This window comes from Myiozetetes cayanensis, unplaced genomic scaffold (genome assembly GCF_022539395.1).
Source record: "Myiozetetes cayanensis isolate MyiCay16 unplaced genomic scaffold, myiCay2020 scf12, whole genome shotgun sequence".
NCBI classification, from domain to species: domain Eukaryota; kingdom Metazoa; phylum Chordata; class Aves; order Passeriformes; family Tyrannidae; genus Myiozetetes; species Myiozetetes cayanensis.
This window is the reverse complement of record NW_026086826.1, coordinates 14,553,531-14,577,619: the sequence shown is the minus strand read 5'-3', so window position 1 is coordinate 14,577,619 and position 24,089 is coordinate 14,553,531. Positions and strand designations below refer to the sequence as shown.

Genomic DNA, 24,089 nt, shown 5'->3' with positions numbered 1-24,089 from the left:
TTTAATGTTGTAATTTCCTCAATCTCAAGGTTTATTCCAAATCCCAAGACTCATTCCAAATCCTTTCTGTGATCTATAAAGTGCTTGTTTGACTAAAGGTTACGAATGTAGGGCCAGAACCAGGAGAGCAATCACATGGGAACCTGGCTTGAAGGACTTTACTGGATCACAGTCTTAGAGAAGGTGTGTTATTTTAACCCAAAACAATGATAGCTGTAATGACAAGGTCTTTTGGCACAATGCCTAGAGTTAACAACGCTGGTGCTTTGGGGCAGGGCACTGTGCTAAAGAAAATTTGGCCTGGGAATTCTGTAGTGCCTGAGGTCAGGCTCCTCACCTTTTGTTCTAGGGTGCAATTTATTTCTTTGGACTAAACTTCTGTCAATAATAATACTTGAGAGAAAAAAACCTGTCTGACTGGCAGGGATCTTTATGAAAGAAAACAGGTCCCAAACATAATCTCAGTTCTGGGAAGTAATTTTAAAGTATAAAAGAAGTGGATCATACAAGGGATTGTACACTTATAATTCATAAAATGCTGCTAATTAGCAGGTTTCTTGAAGAGTTGTTCATGTTTGTAACATTTCTGGCATATTTAAAATGGAACAAAATATTCAGTTGCTCAAATCAGTATTGTGAAGATTATAAAGTGAGGATTTGGTTGAATTTTAGATTAGTTTTGCATATAATATGCTTTTAAGCAAATATTTCACAGTAGAAGTATATGAATTCAATTTCTTTCCCTTGTATTATCATAATACAAAATTTGGCTTGTTCTGCGGTATTTTTAATGCATTGTCTGTCCTGTTAGTATGATGCATTTTGCTTTTATATGCACATTTGAGGGAAGGTTTTCTTCTACATAGTTTTCTTCTATCTGTGATTAGTTAAAACCAGTTGTCAATGTGTCAGAGCAGACCCTGGAAATTTTACCAAGAATTTCTTAATCAAGTTTTTTGTAACTGTAAAAACAACTCAGGTTCTGTTTTATGTTAAAATTATGGATACTCATCCTTTGTATGCTTTATACTAATGTTAAATGATAATATTGACTTCATAAAACACTTGTCGCTCAATAGTATTATTATATTCCTTCCATTTTTAGACTTTTCTGACTCTTCATTTTGCTTTTATTTTTCTACTTACTAAGACAAGGTTTTTTTAGCATCAGTTAAAGGACACATGCTGTTGGGAATGGGGTTATGATGTAACTCTTGCTATGCTGGGTTTGTGCTGTATCATTTGTAACCTGCATCTATGATTCTATGTGACTGGTAAAATTGTCCCATTGCATCCTCCATTTCCCTTTTGATGCCTCATTTGTGAGTTTAAAAAATATATACTTGTGGGTTATGGCATCAAATTACTTTCCCCAGCAACTTATATGTTTCCACAGTGGGCAACATCTGAAAGAAGAAAAACAATCTTCAAAATCCTTAGAGGAGAAAGAAAGATTAGAGCCAGTAAAGTGGTGGAATTCCATTTCATTTTACTTTTCAAGCAAAAAATGAACAATCTGTTTCAGGCTTCAATGCTTGACTTGATAAATCAGGTTTCTTTCCTTTCCTGATAACCTAGTATCTGAAGTCAAAACTCTCATAAAATGAATGAGGTTTCACCATGTCTCGAGTTACTGTTTCAGTCTCTAGATGCAGGCTAAGGCAAGTGTTCGTGTTGGTAAGGACCACTCTTCATGTCTTGGATGATGAAGAACAGCTATTTTCTCTTCTTCTTTAGGGTTTTCCAGGTGACTTTGGAAATAGAGGCCCTCCTGGTCCAGATGGAAGTCCTGTAAGTATTGAATTGTGTCTTGATTAACGTGATAAAATTTGTAACACTCAATATTATCTCTCCTCCTAAATAGAAAAGGAGATTTTGCCTCAAAAGAAATGTCTTGAAGTCCACAGGAAAATCGAGGACTGTTAAATTTTTCATGGAAATTGCTAGGAAAGTACTATAATAAGTATAAAAAAGAGTAACAAAAGACTCAGAAAGCTGCAGTTTCCAGTGCTACATGTGCTGACTACCTTGAGAATCAGTTCTCTTACTGTCCTCATTGCATTGCTGATGAATGTTTTGTCTTCAAAAATTCTTGCATTGGATTTGATCTTGCACTGTTTATTTAAACCATTATTCCAAGATCACCTTCACAAAATAGGATTCTGCCTACGTGTAAAACCCTAGCTTTTGTATGCTTATGCCTTTGGTAGTTGGTTTCATCCTTTGAACTGTTACTGAAAACAATTATGCTAGTATGTCATTCAGTGCATTATAATCAGTATGATAACAGCTTTGTCCTTGGCAGTGTGTGCAGGCTAAAGTGCTCTTGTAGTATGATATTCAAACTGTGCCACAGTCACGTCTCTCAAAGCAGCTTTGCTGTCTTGCTGTATTTGTAGGGAAACTCTGGCTGCAGACTCCAAACTCAGGTTTCCTTTGGTGTCAGAAACCAGTGAAAGGCTTTGGGCAGAACAAAAGAGCAGCAATAAGCTCCGGGTAAACTAGCTGATGATTTAAATCATCTTGTATTGTTGGATGCTTCTTTGGAAACTGCTATCAGTTTGCTTCTAAAGATTTTTCTGATATGGACCAGAGTCAACAACTGGGCATAGATTTTCTCCTTTTTGAAGGCCTGCCCTGATGCCCATTTTAGAAACTTGTTTTAGAAAAGCTTACATGAATTTTGCTGGTGGGTTATAAACATTTGGTGTTAACGTTTTGGAACATAGCAAAAAAATTATTTTGCATTTCTGGTCCCTGAGGCAAAGTTTCCCTTGTTGGAATGTCAGGTGATGTCAGTGTAGTGCTTTTCATCTTGAAAACCCTCTGAGGCTTTGTGAGTGTCACCAGCTGCTTTTCAAATGATATTAAAATGTTAGTTCTTCCTTTCCCTCCTGGTACTCCCAAGTCTCCCTCCATTCCTGATAAAGCAGATATTGTCTTTGCACCAGATCTGCAGAACAGTACTTTAATAGAAACAGGCTCAGAAAGCCTGGATCTGAAATTACAGACTTGTGCTTTACAAAGAAGCCTGTTTTAATGCAAACGTTTGCAAACAAGTTCCATCTAATCTGCCAAGACAGCTGCTGATCTTTCTGCCTTCTTAGACAGGCAGCAATCCCTCTCCCCTCCTCCCCCAAAACTCACCCTGCAGGGCTTGTTCAGGCAAGGGGCCAGAGCTGCAGCTGCAGGGGGCTGCAATGCTAATGGGCTATTTACAGAGCCTGTTCCTGAGCTGGCAGTGGAGAGCAGGGGCTGTGGTGGCAGGAACTTGAAGGGAAGACATTTCTTCCCATGTGCTGACTTGACACTAATGACACTTGTCTCCATGCCTCATTTCTTCTGCTTAACTGACTGATGCCATCCTTCATTTCCACAACACCCTCCCAATTCTCTGAGGATGTTGGTCTGCCTTGGAGGATGTTGCTAGAGCATCCAACTTCACCTCTGGTTAGTTTGGAGCAGGTTGGAGAAGGTGTGAGGGCACCAGAGGAGGGAGGAGAGCACAAAGGTGTCCTCTGGGCTGTGTCCAAGTCATGCCCAGTTGGACACACTCAGAATTGGCTTAGATTTGCTTGCATAAAACTTACCCTGCACCTTGAGTGCCAACAGCCTGCATGAGGCATGATGATCTGGAGGGCTACAATACCTGTTTCATGACATGCAAAGAGACTTGGCAACTGTTTTCTGCAGTGTTTTAACCTCTTCTGAGTTAAACATGAGTGTGGCAGAGGCAGTAGTAGAGTACTGTTGAATTTGTAACTCCTTTTATAGTACCAATACTGTAGTTTGTATCAAGAAGCAATTTTTCATAAAGAGTGTGTTCATTTTGCAGTGATCCTTCTATGAACTGAGCTGTTGTTCTATTCATCTTTCAAAGAAATCTTAATAAATTCTTTTTTCACCCTCAAAAAATTGTTCATTCTTCCTCCCGTTTTAAGTATTGCGGTAAAAAAAATCTCGTATCCCTGCAGTAGCATCAGCAGTGATTTCATATATGAATATCAGGAGATTGAATTGCACAATCCAGAGATTTAAGTAAGTGTGTTCCTCTATGCGGTGATAAGCTCTCACTTTTTGGGAACTCTATAAAAATCCCAAATAACTTACTCTGTAGATCACTTTTGTTAATCTTATCCCTGGAATTTCTTTGCAAATGGTAACATTCAAATAATCTAAATTTAATTTTGTTTGAAGGGAATTGTTGGTGGGGTTGGTCCTCCTGGATTTCCAGGACTAAGAGTGAGTACACTTTTATTGCTTTGATATGGTTTCATTACAATATTTGTCTTGTGTGATTTTAATGAATACCACTCTACACAACTGCTGTCACATTGCCAGTATGGAGTACTTTTGTACTTGGTGTGGATTTGTATGCTTATTTCTGATCCAGTATGTCTGGGTTTTTTATTTGAAATGACCAAGTTTACTAGTTCATAGCATTAAAGCCAGTGTTACTTTTTCATGAAGTGCAATAGTCTCAAACACTTTAACAACTCAGCCCTCATTCGTTCCTGAATACGGCTACCAAATTCAAATCAGAATTAATTTCTAAGCGAAATTACTTTAGCTTGTTTACAGTATTATACTGATTTTTTTTTTTTGGTTAAATATTCATAGAATAAGGTTGTAGTGCTCAGTGTGGAGTTGCACACTGTAGTTGTATCAATGCAGTTGTGCCAGAGAAGCTCTGTGACATCAGTGAGTCCTACAGGAGGCAGGAAAGAGTAATACTTTCATACCATGTAGTCTTACTCCCTTTTTTAAAAAGTAATTCATATATTTACTCATAGAGGACCTCTATTTTGTTCTTGACATTGTCTCAATCGTGCCTGGCCACGCAACCATGTTCTCAATGTGGGAGAGAAATAGCATGTTTACATTTGAATTAAGAAAGCCGTGATTGTCTCCACTGTTTGCTTTGTGGTTTTTTTTTTGATATCTGCAGATCTGAAACATTCTTGATAAGTTTGTTACTTTACACTTATGGTCATCTGACTTTTCCTTTGAAGTACAACAGTTGAGTTCAATTACTATTAACTTTTTAATTATATGTTTATAACAAAAAAATATTCCTGTAAGTCATCCCTTGTTGTCTGATTGGGATTGTTATGGCATTGCCATAGTGAAAACACAAGCTTGGTCAAGAAACCTCTGCAGCTTCCAACCTCATCATGCAAACATGAACTTACTGTGTTCTTGTCAGTTGACATATTCGAGCCAACTGAAGCACTCCTGCTACCAGAGGTTGCACTTTTGATAATTTGCTTAGAATTCCAGTTTGCTTTTCCTTCTTACGTGACTGTCTTTGGAATTTTATCTCAAGGACGTTGATAATTGTACTAATGTATCTAGGTTTTCTAAAAAAACCTACTATATATCACTTCTAAAGTGATATTGTTGCTTATTATTTTGACTAAAACTTAGTCAGCAGTTTTGTCCTACCTAGAATTCGTAAGCATAAATGTCTATGGGGTCAAAGCTCCATTTAGCTTCTTGCTGAGTTGTGGTCATTGACAGAGAGATTGAGTGTCAATAATTTTTTGTGATATAGAGAAATAATTTTCCATCACCAGTCCAAAGCTTTTACCATTTGTACATAGGTGAAATATAACCTTAATGAGAGCTATTTCTTGGGAGAAAAAAAAAATCAATGGCATATTTAGATTTTGAACAGCATGAAATCAACAATTCTTTTGTGTGTAAGCTCCATTTGATTGGCTTCCTTCTCTTCTTTATGTGTTGGACTCTTTCACACAGTTCCAGTAACATCATATTGGTTTGTCTGATTTCCTCTTTCCTGGTCAGGTAATTGGAAGATCTGTGCTTTGTTCCAGAGTTTCTTTACAAGGGACCATTGCACTCTTTAAAGTGTAGCAGGATTTCACCAGGACCTGGGGGAATTCCAGGTGACCCCAGCATCCCCAAATTCAGCTTGTATGGTGCAGCCCTTTTCCTTGACCACACCTGCTCTCAAAATGGGTTTGTGCTCCCTGGCCTCAGCTCACACAGCTGTTACTCAGGCAGATGCTAGTGGTCATCCATAACTGAGTAAAGAACTGCAGCCCTCAATGTTTGCTTTTAAATACTTAGTCCATTATAACACATTATACTATTACAAGATGCAATATTGACCATGAGATTAAATATATTTCTCCAGCAGAAACCAACAGCATTAATTCAAGTAGCTTGTCTAGTCCAGCTGTATGCAAGAGCTAGCTGTATTTTTGCTTTGTTCATGAGGACAATGGCAAAATAAGCAGCATCAGCTGAGTCCAATAATTCCTTTATTTCATGATTTTTTTCAATATACAAAGCACTTGGCAAGTCCAGAGTTTTGGCTGGCTGAGCCATCAGTCTCTCAAGACTTAGGAAGGCCATTAGTGTTAATAAGATGTAGAGTTTCAGAAAATTTACTGCTATGGTTACCAGAACTAGTTTTTCTTTTTAATTTTTCTTTTCCTTTAAAAACTCCACCTAATCCTAGGAAAACACAAATTTTCTTTTTCCGATGTCTTATCTTTTTGACAGTCAAAAGCAAATTGATTTTAGTTTCACTTGTCACACAGAAATGGTGGAAAAGCTACAGTTTAGCTGAGAAAGTTTTGGGTTTTATCTATGAGCAAACTTGAACCAAACTGATAAGCATGTGCTAACATATAGCAAGGTTGTTGTAGGTGGAGGATGATTAAAAAACCTGATAGACTCACTAAGTCAACATTTTTCTTATCAGTGAGATAATTTTTCAGTTTTATTTTTGTGTACTTGCAGTTCTTTGCTCTTAATTAGGTTGCTCAAAATGTCTGGAGACTGTGACAAGAGTTTAATGAATCTGAATGCTGTAAAGCTGTTTGGGAACTTTCTCTCATTGCTTTTATAAGCTCTATTTCCCATCTCAGTATCCCTCTGTGATTTTTCAATCAATGCTCTTGTTACCTAAGTGTGCCTTTCAACATACAGGATCATTAATACTGAAGTGCCTTGCTGAACTAGAATATGTAGCACAAGTAAAAGGCAGCAATGTAACCAATTTGTCTTGATTGTCTAGCATGACAGAATGTGTCATTTAAGCAGTCATGGAAAGCCAAAGCAATGCAGAGTGGCAACTTTCTTGGGAACTCTACCAAGCACCATTGAGACACTGAGTGATCAGTCTTCATTTTTCTTCAGTGAGCCAGGAGTCTGATGATAGCTGCAGAAGAATATTATTGCTAACATTGCTGAAAGAGTCTCCAGGGAATAATGTGAATGTGTGCTGAACTGGAAATGCATAGATGACCATCTCATCTTTTCCACATCGCTCTCAGCAAGTGGCAAAAGATTTGTACATTAATATGTGTTGCTAAATTTTTGCATTGCCACAGAGATACAACACTGCCTTTTTATTGTTTTGTTTTGTTTTTCTTTTTCCCCAGAGGTAGAATAGGCAGGAAGTAGATAAGACTTTTCTCTTTTTAATATAGTTTTAACTATTGCTAAATCATGTCTTTCATTAATATTATTGCTGTTGCTGTGTTGATCTTGTAAGATTCTTGATTTATTTCTTGTTCACTAGTGGTTCACTTTTCTTTTTCCTGTCATAAAATTTTCCTTCTATCTGCTATATAAATCCCAGAGAGGAGAGATGTGGTGAGGTACATGAGAACAGAAGAAGTTAAGATGCCCATCATAACGTAGGCTTAATTTTGCATTTTGCACACTTGGTATTTCGGAAGAGTCACTTCTTTTTTTTTTTTTTTTTAAATTGTTGAAGTCACTGATAGATGAGAAATCCTTGTAAAAGGACCATAAAAGGCCACTTTTTATGGCCCTACTCATCATAGAATAATGTTTTTAAGCCAAATTCAGTGCCTACAGAGAGGTGTTGTTGGTTAACCTTAAGGACAGCAGGAATGGCCACTGAATGTGCAGCTGCAGTACAAAAGAAAGCTTCCTTATTCTGCATTGCCTAATGCACTGTGATCTCCTCTTGAACATATAATCTACAGGAGAAGAGGCAAGTTTGGTTTCTTGGGTTTCTGTTGGATGTTGTTGGGAACTGTAAAGGTGAAGGACTTATGACATGGATACCTTTTTTTTCCCAAGTTATTAGCCTGAAAAAGATTTTGGTTTCTCTCTGTGGTGCAGAAAAATACCACATTCTGTTACCAGTCCCTAAGTTGTTCCATTTTATCAAATGTTTAATGCAGTCACCTTTCTTGCTGTTTGATAGGGAGGCATTGGGCCAGCAGGACCGAGCGGACCATCAGGAATTCCAGGGCCCATGGTATGGTATTAAGTGATCCCATAGCCAGGTGCCTATGCTGCTTTCCAAATTATATTTGAACATGGGATTTATGTCTTCTTTATTTTAACAGGGTTTCCCAGGGAGTGTGGGACAGCCTGGAATGAAAGGTGATAAGGTGATTTAAATATTTTCATTATCTTAGAGATATATAGTTCTTTCAGACTTCCTTCTCTAAATATTAAGCCCAATGTACTTGGCAAAACCTTCCCTTTTCCCTTTTGATTTCTTTTCTTTTCTGACTTTTATTTTTTAAAATTACTGAAGTCTCATGATCTGATACTGTATTTCTGGAGAGAACACTTACTACTGGACATAACAACATCCAGGTCTGCAAGGTTTCCTGGAGGGTTTTTTTCAGTGCAATATCTTGCATTGTCAAATATCTGTTTTAGATTAATTTAATATTTAGAATTTATTCTGAAAACTGCCCCATTTTAAGCTACATATATATGTCTGTATAAAATTATGTGTTGTTTAGGGTGAACATGGCCTTGCAGGAGAGCCAGGAGACCAGGGGTACCCAGGAGATAAGGTAACTTATGACTGCATTCTTTTACAAAATTAGCCAATGTCATCAGTCTTCTGAATCTCTTAAAATGCAAGAGGTCAATTGTATAAAAGTAGAATGCAGTAGTAAAAATTATTGGATATCACCAAATTAACATTTTTAAGAAATGCTATGCTAATTAAAACCTAGTTATGGAACATGTGAACAAAGATAAGGAAAGGGCACAGGCAGAATTCTGGCAGATCCATGTTTAGAGATGCATCAAGCAAGAAAAGAATTATGGTGTGATCTGAATCTTGCTAAGAAACTGTTATAAAAGATATCTTTCCTTGAACCTTGAGGTTCATCTGCAGCTCACCTGGGCCTAGTGTGGTTAGCAGCAGCACATGGTCTGACATGCTCCTTCTTATCATGAAACTGAGATAAATAAGGATCTTCTTTCCTGTTTGGCTAGTACATCAGAAGTCACTGAAATAGCACATCCTGTGAGAACTCTTTTGATGAAAGTTCAGTGTTAGAAGATCTTTCTCATCCTGCAGAATTATTTTGAAGTCTGTTTCAGGCGGCAAAATACAGCAATCTATTGCTTCAAACTTCACAATTCATTTTCTTGTATATATAATTGTTTGGGTTTTTTTTCAGGGCGCTCTTGGTTTACCAGGACCCCCAGGGATCAGAGGAAAACCAGGACCCCCAGTAAGTTTACACATCAAATTTTGCTCTCAATATATCACTGTATGTTGCTATGTTTGATGCTTTTGTGAGATTATGTTCATATTACATGCAATCCTGTAGAAGTGACCTAATTCAAAATGTACTAAGGTCTAAGACGCTCTTATTTCTGGTGACTGATGTTAGTGAGTCAGATCTTCAGATATGAGGCTTTTTTACACAGGTCACTGTAAGTATCAAATTTTAACAGAGGAGTTCTTAGGATATTAGGTATTCTGTGGCAGTCACTTTGTGAGGGAATAGACGTGTTGGTAATATTTGAAGGAAATCCACTGAGAGCTTTGGGAACTGCCAAGATGACCATTTGGACTAGCTGGATTTGGAGAGAGTGTGTGAAATCCCATGAATAACGACCAGTCATTTCTCACAGGGAAAAGTTGTCATGAATTCCAGTATTTATTGATTCTTAGCAACTTTAAAGGCATCTGTGCATTGCTGCCACATCTGCTGGGTTTGTAAATGTTGAGGCAGAAGAGGCATGCTGCACAAGGTTACTTGGCTTTTTCCTCACCTGTTTTTAGCACTAATTTCTCTCTTTTTGGTTTATAATTGAAAGCTGTCAGTGCTCACTCCACTGTCAATTTTCATATCGACAACCAAGCCACTTAGACCTAATGAATGTCATAGGCCCTTAAACTCAATAAAAAATACTTTTTGTCTGAACAGTGGTGGATTTTAAGCACAAACTGAATGTGACCAACTGTGTGACTTGTGTTATATTAAGCTTTGAGAAGTCAGTCCTGCAAGTAATATAATTCTAATTTTGTAGAACAAATTTACAATAAAATTGTTTATGTTGAAAATGAAAAAATAGTTTCCAGGTCAGACCTTAATTTTGCTCAAGGAACAGCTAGGTATGGCCTGCCAAAACTTGTAAATATGTGGAAGAACAGATATAACTTAGAGAAATATTCTGACCCATTTTTAGAAGTGTCAGTATTTGTATATAATGGACTTAACGTAATGTGTGGATAAGTCCTAATTTTACTGTTATTAATCCCCAAACTACCATTTCTTTGGTTATGATTGGATACTTAGAATATATAGGTAAGTATGTAAACCAATATCTGTAACAGTTACTTCTTGGACTTTTAAATAAGATGTAGGTTTTATTGTGAAAACAACTATATGTTTGAAATGTTTTTTATGACTACTTATACTGTCTCAAAACTCCCAGTTTTCTTTGTCTAAAACTGATTTGACTTTGTTGTTGTTGTTGTTGTTGTGACTTCAAGGAGATATGAAGAACTAGTCTGAATTGAATTCAAAGACAGCCAGTTACAAAAATTCCTATTTAGTGAAAAAGTAATCTCAACACTTCTGTTGGCTTTCTTTGTTAATAAATGTTTTTAAAATCTTGATAGCAAACTGTTGTTAAAAATAAATTATAATCAAAAATCTTAATTGTTTGGATTTTTTTAAGGGGAAAATTGGAGATCCTGGACCCCATGGACCATTGGGTCCTCAGGGACCTGAGGTAAGAAATTTCTTGACAGAGATAAATTTATGTCATTTAGTTCTAAATTACAAAAATCAGAGGTAAATGGGTTTGCTTCATGAAAGAATGTTTTTGTAGTTGAATTAGAAAAAACTTTTTTTCAGTCATAATTGATGAATTCATTCTCCTCCATAAAGTACAAAAAATTCCACCTCATAATTTTTTAAATGCAAAATATCGATATATAGGAGCTTTGAATACAAATTAGTTCTTTGTTTGTCTATGTGTTTAGGATTTGCTCTGTTTTGAATCCTACTGCCATGGATTACACTTTGAATGAGGCTCACGTGATTTCTCAGGCACACTTTTATTCATAAATTCTACAGCATGTTTACAAATAGGATTTTTCAGGCCTGGTTACATATTTAGCTCTTGCAAAATAGCATTATTTGCAAGGTCCACAAAGAATAAACACCAGTTACATGGAAAGTATTGCCAAGCAGTTGAATCAAGCAGTGAAGTTTCCTAAGAACTCTGTAGAGCTATGGAAGTCTACACAGAAACTGTCAGTCTCCAAATTGTTCAATTTTGATGCTTTTTGGCATTTATACCATGGGCTTTAAGGAAAAATGCTGTGGTCTGTATCAGAAAGATGTGTATACCCATGTATTTGCTGGAGAGATGAAAGCACAGATTGCAATTTGTTATTTCTTAACTAGCTCCCTGCAATGAGTGGTTTTTAGGTTTTGTTTGTATTGGGATGGGGTTTGTTTGTTTGTTTGTTTGGCATTTCCCTTTTTTTTTCCTTTTTAGTTTGTCTGAGGGATGTATGTTTGAAATCATCATTTTTCTGGCTTTACGTATTGGAGCATATCTCCTGAAACCAAGGCTCTATATTCCTACCTTTCATATCAGAGGAGAGCCCTCGCTGAGACAAACTCATGTTTTGTAGCATTGTAGCAACACAGCAACAGAATGAGCCCATCTGTTGTAGTCAGTTGGTGTGCAGAAGACACAAAGCCTGTGCATGCTGTCCACAGTCCATAGCTGCCTCCCTCTGTGGCTTGGGATTTTAGATTTTGTGAGCCTCTTCATTATTAGCAGAAGAGATCCTTGCCTCATCTCTTCTCTTTGTACAGCTTTCAGCAAGGGACACCTGTGGCAGGTTAATACCAAATTGCTGGTCTTGAAGGCTGTGTCCTGCTGACCCTGATGCCTGTGCTGGTAGTCCTTCGTAGATCCTTATTCCAACACAAACATATTCCTTTGTGTCTGGGGAAAAGATCATCGTTCTGGGCTAGTACCCTCAGGGCAGATATGGATGGCAAACTTTCCGTCTGAAAAGCTCAGCGTTTCCTTTCGCTCAAGAGTGCAGAATTACTTCATTGTTAGAAGGCAAATAAAGTGCATTATGCTAGGTAATGAAAACTTGAGTGTCCAGGGTTTGGTGGTTTGTGGGTTTTTTTGGGTTTTTTTTTGGGGGAGGTGGTTTTTTTGGTAATTATCTGTGAAATGTCAGGTTTAAAATGACAAAGCAGCATTTCTCTAAATTTCCATCATGCAAGACACATCCAAATAAAGTAAAAGAGGTTTTACCACCTTTTACCTCATAAAAATGTGATCACCACATGAAAAAATAACAGAAATAGAAGGGGTGTAGGATAGTAGCATACTGGGATTTTTGACAAATTGAAGATACTAGGAGTTCTATAATAAAAGGAATTTAAAATAAGCAGCTTAAAACTGAAGATTGTATCTTGCTCTCCCTGTTACTTTGTCATTATAAAAATAAGCTAGTTGTTGTTGCCAGAAGCTATTTAGACACAGCTGAATATATGGAGTATGAGCAAATGGTGTAGATTTGTCTACAAGAAAAGCCTGCTGTCACATATCTGATCACGTCTGTTCTTCCAAAAACAGACAGCTAGCTGGTCAGAAAGGGCTGCTCTTTCCTTGCTCATATTTATTATCTGAATTGTCAGACTTTCTGTGACCCCATGTAGAAAACAGACATTACATCCTATGCTACGTGTTCCCTTGATGTTTCTGGAAATAGAAGAATGTGATGAATTAGTGTATTACGAGGGGCGTACTTTGAATTTGGTATGGACATGGCAATCCATACCATATGCTTCCTAGGAAAGGTTTTATTAAAAAAAAAAAAAAAGGCTAAGTTGGGATTTGTTGGGTGTTGCTATGAGCAGGAAGAACCTGTCAGATCCTACTTCCAACTATTTCTCTCCTCTTTTGTCCAACACTTAAAACAGTGAGATTTATAGGTACCTGTCCCCATGGTCAAACTTATTCGGGTACATGTGAAGTAAGAAACTGGGGATCCTTTTGTCTTTCCAATTACAAATTTGAGTATTTCAGTTCCAGTGTAAAGAATAAGCAGTTATATCCCTGATTTTCTTCCCCTGCAAACTGCTGTAGATCTGGCACTACAGCAGCTGAAGTCTGTGCACACAATAGTGAGGAGCAGGGCTGGCAGGCCTCAATCATCCTCGCAAGGTTTTGTTATTTTAAGTGAAGCTCAGCGGTGAACTGCTTCTTAGTTCTTTCCTTTGCAGTCTAGGTCACCGGATCAGAGTTGAAATGAGTCACCTACCCATAGCCAGGGCTGATTTGGGAACTGCAATGCTGATGGGCAGGAGAGAGTAGAGGGAGGGACAGATGTTTCGCGCTCGCTCTCCAGGTTGCTGTACGAGGGTTGGCTGCCAAGCACATTTTTTTTCAGTGCAGAAGTCTTGCAGTGTTGAGCCAAATTCTCTTCTGGGTATGTTGCTGCAGAGCCAGGGTCTGTCGCGTGCCTGAATGTGTGCTGCTCACAAACCACCGGATAGATTCAGTGAGCGCTTTATGGAGCGTGTTCTTCATCAGTTTACACATTTTGCTGCTTTGTCATGCATCTGAAAATGAACCGCCAAAATGTGAACTTTCTACGGAGCTTTATTTTATTGGTATGACAACTGGAAAGTGCTTATCTGACTATTTTAACCCATAATGTCTGTATTTACTGTGTACAATGAAGTATGTAATGCTTACTGTTAATGTGAATGAAATTAGACACATTTTTAACAGGCTTTCACATGTATTCAGAATATTTTATAGTTAAATTTTGCTCTAGGAATCACATTTAGTTATCCCTCCAAAATAAGGGTGGTAGTTTTCTTCAGATGTGTCTTCAGATGTGCTCTGAGTGTTATAAATAGGTTTCATCTGGAGCAGAGAGAGTATAAGTCATTATCTTCAATTGAACTTTTTTCATCTGTGCAGTATTTTGATCTGAGTTTGTTGGCTTATTCCTTCAGGAGGGTGCTCATATGGAATTCAGCTGGTATGTCTCATGCTCAAGACAGTAGCATTACAAAGGAGAAGGATACATTCAAATAACAGTAAACAGTCAAAAAGACACACATTTTTAAAGTGAATCACTGACTACAATGAGTTGTTCATTTAAGAAAAAAACTTTATTTTTAGTGTACATTTTATCTTATCACATGATTTTTTGAGTTTGTGCAAAAAATGCCATGAGTAGTGATAACAGTTCTTCTGTTTCAATATTGCATCAACTAACTTGCATGCAGATGAGTTGAAGGAAATGTAGGAATAAAAACAACTTAATAGCTGAATTAGCTGCATGTTCTGGCATACATCTGAAGCTGTTCTTATTGTAGAAATGCTTATACTTTTCTACTTGCTTTTGCACAGAATCTTTAGCTGGTTCTTTCCCAAGGTTACTTAGGTACATACCTTGGGGTGGTTTTTTTTTCAATGAATGTGTATTAATTTTGCAGAAATATTCATTTTACTTTAACTTTTTACATGTCAAACAATGCTTGTTCATGCGACCCTCCTGTGTTTTGTGTTTTCTTCAGAGTGATTATCTCTGAGGCACTGAGACATGCACTAACATAATAACAACCTGATCATCTCTGCATTTTTTTAATTAAACATTATATAAATGAGAGTAATAAATATGTTAATTTTATATTTGAATGTTCAGTACAAAATGCAACATTTCCACGGTGAGGTTAAAGCACATTTGTGCTGAGATAGCTGGGCTTTAGATTTTTCTGATGTCACTTCTATTTTGATTAAATACAGTGAACTCTAAAGTGCTTTCCTGGCAAAAGGCCACATCTGCAACAATATTTTGAAAATAATTTGTATACTGTGAGCTGCCAGACTTCTGGCTGACAGGAAGTTAAGAATCTACGCTTTGCATTTCCTTAGCAGAAGTCATAATATCGAGTGATGTTTTGTTTTGAATGGTCTCTGCTGAAAACTGTGCTGCAGCTGGAAACTGTATGTTAATCTCCCGCCTTTCACTTATGGAAGAATAATGAATTTTTAATCTGGAGTAGCTTCACTGGGAGCTGGCTGCTGAATAACTCTTGGCAACTTTAGATAGTGATAGAAATGTGAACCACTTCACTATTAGGGATCTGAATGGCAAGTGCCATTGCTGAGGTGTTTTAAGAACTTCTTTCTGGTTCATTCTTTTTCTGTAATTGTCTTAAGTGGTTGTTTGTGCCCTGGATTATTACCATTATTTCATAGATTATTAATGTGAGAACACTTTGGAAACAGACTTGTAATACTGCCATAGCATCTGTATTTTCTCCATGGTTGTACTTGAGAAGATAAGTCTTAATCCAGCTTCGCAGAAAAGATAATGGTGAGGTTTTCAAATTTTTTAATGCATTGCTAGTGTCTGCTCTCAGGCCAGTAGCCCTCTGCATTCTAAGACTTTGCCTGACGTGGAAAGTTTTCAAAATACCATTATTGTTCTGTGATAATATTTGTCAACACTTATATTTCATGGTCCTAACTGAATTCTTTCTAGAAAAATTCATACAATTAAATAAATAAATAAAGTAGATGTATTCTCTTATACAAACATGAGAATCTTTGTAAATTAACATTTTTCTTGACATACTGTTTTCTGGAATGTTTATTGCCATGAGGGGAGTTGTCTCTATGTCGGCATTTTGGACTTGTTCACGTATTAGAAACTTAAAGGTTTGCAGACATACAAAACAGCCCGCCCCTTGGTAACTATTTGATGTCTGTAAATAAGCAAATTTAAACTTAAGAAAGGATGAGTTAGAAACTTCTGAAGAATTGACCTAACTCCTCTTCAGTGTGTTCTAGTAGATAATGGTGGTCAGGATTTAAAAAAACCAACCAAACACCTCCTCTTATTAACTATATAGAAATTTAGGGTGATGCAAGTGAGCGCTTTAGGTATCAGTCTCAATGCCTTGGTCACATGAAAATAATATGCTCTGTGCCACCTAGAGGCACACTGGAATTGTTACACAGCTTTACTAGTAATTGCTGCTTTATGGCAAAAGAAATGAAACCACTGTGATGTTTTGTGAAATACTGAGTGTTAGAGTCATTCCACTTACTCAGAAACTCAGAGGGTTTTTACTCTGGTTTGCTTTTAACATTCATTAACATTCAAATACTAGGCCTGATTTTTTAAAAATAAATCGTAATTCTGGTTCATATTTTGGTTTATAAATTTATTTAATATATAAACGGGACTAAAAACGTTTGCATCCCATCCAAATCCTTGCTGTAAAGTCTCTCTGCATCCTGTTAAGACCAGGTTATAGAAAGCAAACATGTGGTAGTTGAGAATAAAATGATATTTACTTTTACATTTCTTACTCTGATATGATTTATCTTTATCTTTCTAGTAAGTTTTTGGTGATTAATGTCAACTAATTATGAATAATCATTAGAAATGTTTACCTGTATTTGAAACTCAACTGTTCTTGAAGAACAGAGTGTGGTTAACTATTATCCACCTGGGGAGGCAATTTTTTTTAAATACCTCTTTCCTGTTCAGAGAAGCTAGAGTGTGGCTCTCAAAGTTTTAATGATGACATATGTTAACCTACATTATGATGCTGGAGAGAATTTCATGCTGGATGTTCTGTGTCAGATGTTCTTTAAATTGTTCTGAACATGTCTGATACTTCCATTTCCATTATTGAAAAGAGTATGCATGCAAGTAGGGATGTTTATAAGTTTTGATCTGTAATGATTTTCTCTTAAGGAAGAAGGAAATTTGTTTTTTCTAGTTCTAAACCGTGGTTGTGCATAGGTGTAGTAATAAATATTTTGCTCAGAGGAAGTGGCAGTGTTGCTGTTTTCAGGTAGTCAAGATTTAATGACCATTAATAGTTTATTTAAAAACCAAAATCAAATACTTTTTTGGCAGGTGACTATGCTAACTAAAGGGTCAATTACCAGTGCTTTATTTTATTCTACAAATATAAAGATTAGATATCTTCTCTGGGTATTTATGGAACTTAACTCACTACTGTATTGCATAAGGGTTAGCTGTGCCATTTTTTCCCTGAAAATACACTCATTCCTTATAAAGCAATCCAGTTGTAGCAATGAATTCCTCTGATATAGAGGCATCCTCATGGTGTCACACTCAATGCCTACTGACCAGAGGTTTTGCTGTGATTATTTTACTTGATTCATTTTCTGTGCATATTTACTTTTTCTTTCCAGCAGCTTGACCTATACCACACACTATTTCACAAAGGCCTGTTCTGAATAATGCTACATGCTGGTGACCCTCAGTTACTGCCAGCCAGACCTAGGTTATCACCCACTGATTTGGAGGCAAAAGACTTTCTACCCTTTTCTTAATCTTATAGTGATCTCGTCCTTAAAGTGTGGTCAAGGATTAAAGGGCTTCAACTGCACTCTAAACTTTTTTTAAAAAATAGTTGAATTCATAAGTGCAGGACCTGGTGCTGGCTGCTTGGTGGTGTTGTCCATCCAAAGCAGTCTAATGGTTTAATTTCAAACATTGCTTAGTGGATAAAAAGTCTTATGCTTAGAGAAATTAAATCGATGCTGACATCTGCTAAATTGAGTTTAACGAAAGCTGCCTAAGATCTGTCACATATCCAAGTCCTTTCAGGGAAACTTAATTAATTTTGACATTTTTGGGATGGTAGAACAAATTTATTTCTTGTTTCTGTGATTCAGGTTTGTTAAATGAATCAACAGAATCAAAGCAAGTACGTTGGAAACATTCCTACACTGCAAATCATTTGTCTGTATGATTTCTTTAGGGTTTTCCAGGAGATATTGGTGTACCTGGATTAAATGGCCCTGAAGGTCCTAAGGTAAGATTATATGAAAACCTATTCAAAATAAGAGGAAACATTGTAAATGTTTGAGGAAAAGGTTATGAGAGGTGAACACTGGCATAATGAGAAGATAATCTTACTGTCAGAATACAGATACTTTGCCTCAGGTATTTATATGAGGAAGTTCTTTGAATGTTTAATGCTGTCCAGACAGTCATGAGAGTAATTACTGTGTTGGGTGGAAGAAAGTAATGGCAAGGTAAGTGTGAGAAAATCCTATGTAGCTAGAAAGTAGCATATGTTTCACCTGTATTGAAATAAAACGCATGCCAAATGCATGCAGATCTTGGTATAACTCAGTCCCACCTGAGTATTACAAACTGCTTTTAACAGTTTTTGAAAGAAATAGTAGCTGAAGATATGAAAAATGGGTAAAATTCACATGCTGGATTAAATTATGGATATAATAATAGATATAAAAATGGCTGTAAGAGAATAATTTAGCTTCTGCTCTTTAGTAGATGAATATTATAGACCCAGCTGAGGCAATAATTCATAAATACAGTTTTAATGAAGCTTTGGATAAAAGCACATATGGAATTTTTTTTTTTTAACGGAAACTATAGAGACTAGTACAAAAAGTGCAGGTGAGTCAGAAATTAACCTAGAGGAAGGTAGCTGAATAATATCTAAAGATTGACTACTTGTTGTTGAAAGGTAAGTACCAATGAAGTTCCTCACTTACCAGCCTTGAAACTATTCTTACATTGTATTTTCTGTGATAAATAGTCACAAATACGATGGAATAAAATTTGTATATGAAACAAAGCTGAGCATCTTTGGGTAATCTAAAAAACCACACTTTTTGCTAATTTGTTCCACTTCTGTTATTTCAGATTGATTCGTGCAAGGACTAAAATAATAAATGCTACTGTAAACTTGGACCAAAGACATTGCCAAATCTCTCTGAAATAAAAGCACAATAAAACAGTTAGTAATTGAGTGAAATTCTAGAACACACCAGGCAAGGTGTCTCATTGATGCACGAAGCATGAGAAGGCTTTATCTAAGTAGTACAGTTCTGGGTGTTTGTATCCCAGGACTCAATCAAGTGAGACTAGATGAAGAAAAGAATACTTGCATGCTTGTATTCTTAGAGGCAGTTTATTTATTGTACCAAAATGAAGGGCTTTTTTGAGCTTTAAGTAAAACAGAAGGCAGAAATTGGTGAGGCAGAAGAACTGTGCAAGACCAACGGTATCAATTGTCCAAGAACAAAACATAAGGTTGTCCATGAATAAACAGACATGGAAATTGCAATATTTTCCATCAACTGAGTTGTGAAATTCTGTGGCAGACTGCTCAAGAAAATGTAGGATGGGGAGCAGTAAATAGTTTAAAGATATGGTCTTAGTCTTTCCTGGAAGATTGTAACAATAGCTCCATGCCAAAGGGGATCATTCTTGAGAACATCTCAAATAATCCCTTTTTTTCAGTTCTGATTTACTGCTTTTCTAACTTGTTTGTATGTATATATTCCCTCATATGAATGAGTTTGTCTGACCATTACAGTGGCAGTTGCTTCTATGTTTCTGAGTTACCAGAGCACTTAAGTAAAAACACTGTCTGGGGAAATAGGAGAAGAGAAATACAACAGTTCTTGAGCTGTAGTTCAGATTTAATCGTCCAAGGTGATAAACGAATGATGTAACTGAGACCTAATCCCTGCTGCCCAGTTTCTTTACTGGGATTGTATAATTGCACATTATATCCAAGGCATTTTTGTTAGAATTTGGTTGATGGTTAATACATACATTACCAACTGTTGCCTTTTCACAGAGTTAGAAATAAAGGTACTAAAAGGTAGCCTACGAAGTTTGAGCCTCCGTGTTCCTTTGATACAGACATTACATAGCTGAACAAGATCCAGTGCTCTCCAGCACATTCGGTGTTAGAGGCAAAAAGCTTAGACAGCCTGTCCTAATCAGGAAGAACTGATGGCTTACATTTGAAAAGAATGATTACCAAACTGGAAAAACTCTTATGCTGCTCCTCGTATTGAGGGAGAAGGGCTGCATGACTTTGGAACTGTTCGGCCTTTGGGATTCCCAACTGTCTTAAATTGATTGCAATTCTAAAAAATTTCCTCCAGCTTTTATTTTTGGAGAACTGTTCTCACTGTGCTGCTATTTTCCTCATGTTTTTGTTTATGCTTCCTCAGAAGTAATACTCATTTTAAAAGCCAAGAAAGCAGGACAAGCTTTATTTTTTAGCAGTTGGTGTGCAAAAAACTCAGCCTCTTGGTGGGAAGTTTAAGCTCTGTTGAGTGTGATCAGCTGTCTCTAAATGCCAGTAGAAGTTCTGGATTGTAAATTTTCCTTAAATTAGTGCAGTAATCAGCATATCTGACCTCTCTAAATCAATGTTCAAAGGATTTATTATGTAATTAGGTCTAGAGGACATTACTCAGCTTGGAAAACAGTATTTTAGAACGTGTTTGATCTTGATCCACCACTTATTAAAAAATAAAAAACAACACACACTTTTTAAAGAAAGGGAATAAGAATGTTTTTAAGAAGCTCTGAAATAACTGAGGTTGTTTCCTATGTTATTCTTGCAAGTATTTATGCTCTCTAACTGAGAAAAGTGAGAGGAAAAGATGGTCAGAATATGCTGACTACTACCGTAGTTTTTCCAGTGGTGTGTGTTGTGCCATGGAAGCAGTTGAGAGCTTCCTTCCTCTGTTCACTTATGTTTGTTTGTGTAACACATTTAATAGAAGTGGCTATTAGTAGTTTCACCTCTTCTGGAAGGGATGGTCAGCTGGGAATTTATACATGTGAAATGCAGGATACCCCATTTACAGACTCCCCTGTTTTTTGCCGAACACTTTGGCACATCTGAAATGTCTACCTTCATTTTTCTGTTTGTTGCCTTAAACCTCAAAGAGAAGATGGAAATCTCATTAAGTCTTAATATTCAGTTTACAATCTGGGACTTTTTTCTGGATGCAGTTAAGTGCAGTGGAAGGGTGTGTACAGTAGCAGTGTTGCTACCACTTCCACTGTGCAATTACAGTGTACTGAAAGCCATTTCTCTTAAAGGGCTTTGCTGTTAGAATAAAACAACAGTTCTGTCAGTAAAAAAAATTCATTACTAACTATGTAAGATGATTACTTACACAGTGCTACTGAAAACCCTCCTGTTGCTTTTTGGTGGTAGTCAAACAGCAGTCCTCCCCAGTCCTTCCCAGTCTCATCTGTTCTTTGAGGAAAAACCAGAACCTTGAGGTGACCTGTTTCATTTTTCTCTTCCATTTTACTTTCCATGCTAAATAAATTGTTACTGGACCAATGCCTGCACCTTCCGTCTAGACTTCAGCTTCATTAGTATGCAATTAATAAGGCTTATCCATGGAACTTTCCTGCCATTTCTTTCTTCAGAGGTTAATCATATCTCTCCTAAAACACAGTTTCTTTGTTCTTGTTGCTTTATCTGATATTAAGCTTAGCTTTCCCAGAACATTAATATGTTTACACAACTTTTTTTTTGTTTCTACACCAGGTCAAGTGCTTTTCCCAGTTATTGCCATTGTAATTGGGATGCCCAAGGTTTTTAACACACTGCTAGCTGCAAAGTCATTTTTAACAAAGTTTTGAAAATGTTGGTGTGAGCAGTCATGAGAACTCTGAGTTGGCAGAGAATAAGGTGCTTTATCTCTGGGAAGTTGATTATAGTTGTAACAGAAAAGAAAGGGCTGAAAATCACATGTAGTTCTGGACAAGCTAGTAGTTTAAATTCAGTTTGTAGTTTCTTTTCATTGCAATGTCATAATCACATGCTATTCTACAGACTACCTAAATCAAAGATTTGTACATTGATGATGCTTTAAACTTAATATGATGGCATGCTTTAACTCTTTAAAGAGAGGAACTGTTCTTTTGTGAGTTCAATATTTTCTTCCTTTTTACAACATCAATGGAAAAATACTTCAGCTAATCTATGTGGTAGAAATTTTCCAGCAGATATTAAAATTCTTCTGCATCTTCTCCTGGCTCTCTAAAGGAAATCTATGAACAGTGGTAAGAAATGAAACCTACCTCTTCAGTTTTTCATTTTTGTCCAGGTTTATAAGAGGAGAGAAACTAGACCAGCATGATTGTCTGATGTAAGTTTTCACTGTGTTTGTTTGGATGTTTAGGGACTTCTGGGTGACCGAGGTCCTCCAGGGCCACAGGGCCCCAAAGGAGTTGAGGTAAGATCAAAACATTATCCAGTCAAGAGGTTATGTTTCAAACAAAAAGTTAGGAGGTATAAGAGGGTTGGACAGCAATGGCTAGGTGTGTATGATGTTATCATGCAAAACGTGAAGTTTCTTTTGTATTTTGGCAAGTGTTCTGAAGAGGTTTTAGCAACCTTATGGGACTGTCCATTCATTATGGTGTTTATTTTAGTTATTTCAGTGGAATCTCAGGTAATACGTGTCCAGAGTTTGATGTGGTTGTTTTAGTTAAACTGGGGAGATGGTGGTGGTGATGGTGAGTTAGTATGGAGATAGAAAGCATATATCAATTTAACTATAGTGTCCTAGATACACCTAAGTAAACAGACCCCTATTAACTGAAGGAGGAGAAAGGTAGCTCTTCATCTTATAGATTCATTGAGTATTCTTAATTCATCATCATAAAAATAAAAACTTATGTCTCATAGGCTAAAAATAATTAACATTAGAAATTATTTAGTTAGTGATTCTGGAGATAGATCTTTAGACTTATAAGTATCTAAATTATGGGCTTCCATAACAGGTGTTGAGAGAGTAAAAGCTAACAGTAGCAAAATGATCCGTTTAGTTAGAAGCCAGGAAACAGGCAGGATTTCTTAATTCCTGTTGCTTGTAATTGAAAAAGTTGTGTACCACCTCCTCCAAAACTTGGAGAAAATCTCCTATATTGAGGAGGAACAGTGGACCACAGTTGATAATAATTCATGCTTTAACTGTGTAACGAGTGAACCCTGAAGAGTTACTACAGCAGTTCCACACTGTTCTTATCTGTATCAGTGCACTGCACAGCACAGGCACAGTGTCTCATTTCTTCTGTTACCCACCTGATAAGCCTGACCCCCAGCCTCCCTTCATCCTTGAGAAGAGATAGGCGTTAAACCTTGGCAAAATGCCATAGCAACATAGAAGAGAAAAGCAGGGATGTTCCCACTGCTTTTATGGTCATTAGTGTCAGTGTTGCCGCAATGGAGTAACTGCAGCGCAGACAGAGGTTGGCCCATCATTGCTGAGCCTCTACCTGCTCAAAATTGTGAAAATATTGCTATCATGGTAGGTACACCTGTAGTTTCACAGCCCTTCTTGTTGCATCTACATAGGTCTTGGCTTTCTGGCTAATGAATTTGTCTGTCTTACAGTCTTTCTGTCAGACTTGGACTCATACAAACACTCATAAGAGGATAAAATAAATACAAACAGTTATCTGCAGTTTGGGTTTTTTTTAAAATGAGACTTGACATCAAGATCATTGAAGTCCTGATTTCTTTTAGGGAGAAGTGGGACCAGCTGGACCTATGGGAGGAGTTGGCCCAAAAGTAAGTATAAGTAATTTTGTTAGAGGCAGGCTATTTTTCAGCAGGAGGACTGCTTTAAAGTGTACATTTACTGTGAGAAGTGACTGTGATAAAATGAAAGTGGTTTTCCATCAAAAAAATTATGCCTCAAAATAAAATATTTGAAAAGGAAGGAATAAGTAACAAACTGCTTATGGTGCTCCTCTAAGACATATGAAACCACCATGCACTTCCTAGGGACTGAACTAGGTGATATATCAAGATATTTAAATTGTGGAAAAAGAACAACCCAACTGGCTCACAGGGAGAAATAAAAAGGAGGTATACTTTAAAATAAAAAAAAAACAAACAAACATGCACCAAAAAAACACCAAAAAAAAAAAAAACAAAACCTTGGTAGATAGTGAAAAACTGAAAGCT

General features: G+C 36.8%; 1 protein-coding gene across 1 annotated transcript in view; it reads left to right on the top strand.

Annotated features, from left to right (window-relative positions):
- Positions 1-24,089, top strand: part of COL24A1 (collagen type XXIV alpha 1 chain) — a 127,455-nt gene that overhangs the window by 38,835 nt on the left and 64,531 nt on the right. The window contains exons 13-22 of the mRNA XM_050307085.1: positions 1,738-1,791; positions 4,198-4,242; positions 8,213-8,266; positions 8,358-8,402; positions 8,766-8,819; positions 9,438-9,491; positions 10,951-11,004; positions 18,078-18,131; positions 22,297-22,350; positions 23,646-23,690. Coding sequence (XP_050163042.1) covers positions 1,738-1,791; positions 4,198-4,242; positions 8,213-8,266; positions 8,358-8,402; positions 8,766-8,819; positions 9,438-9,491; positions 10,951-11,004; positions 18,078-18,131; positions 22,297-22,350; positions 23,646-23,690 — 513 coding nt within the window. The remainder of the gene's footprint in view (positions 1-1,737; positions 1,792-4,197; positions 4,243-8,212; positions 8,267-8,357; positions 8,403-8,765; positions 8,820-9,437; positions 9,492-10,950; positions 11,005-18,077; positions 18,132-22,296; positions 22,351-23,645; positions 23,691-24,089) is intronic.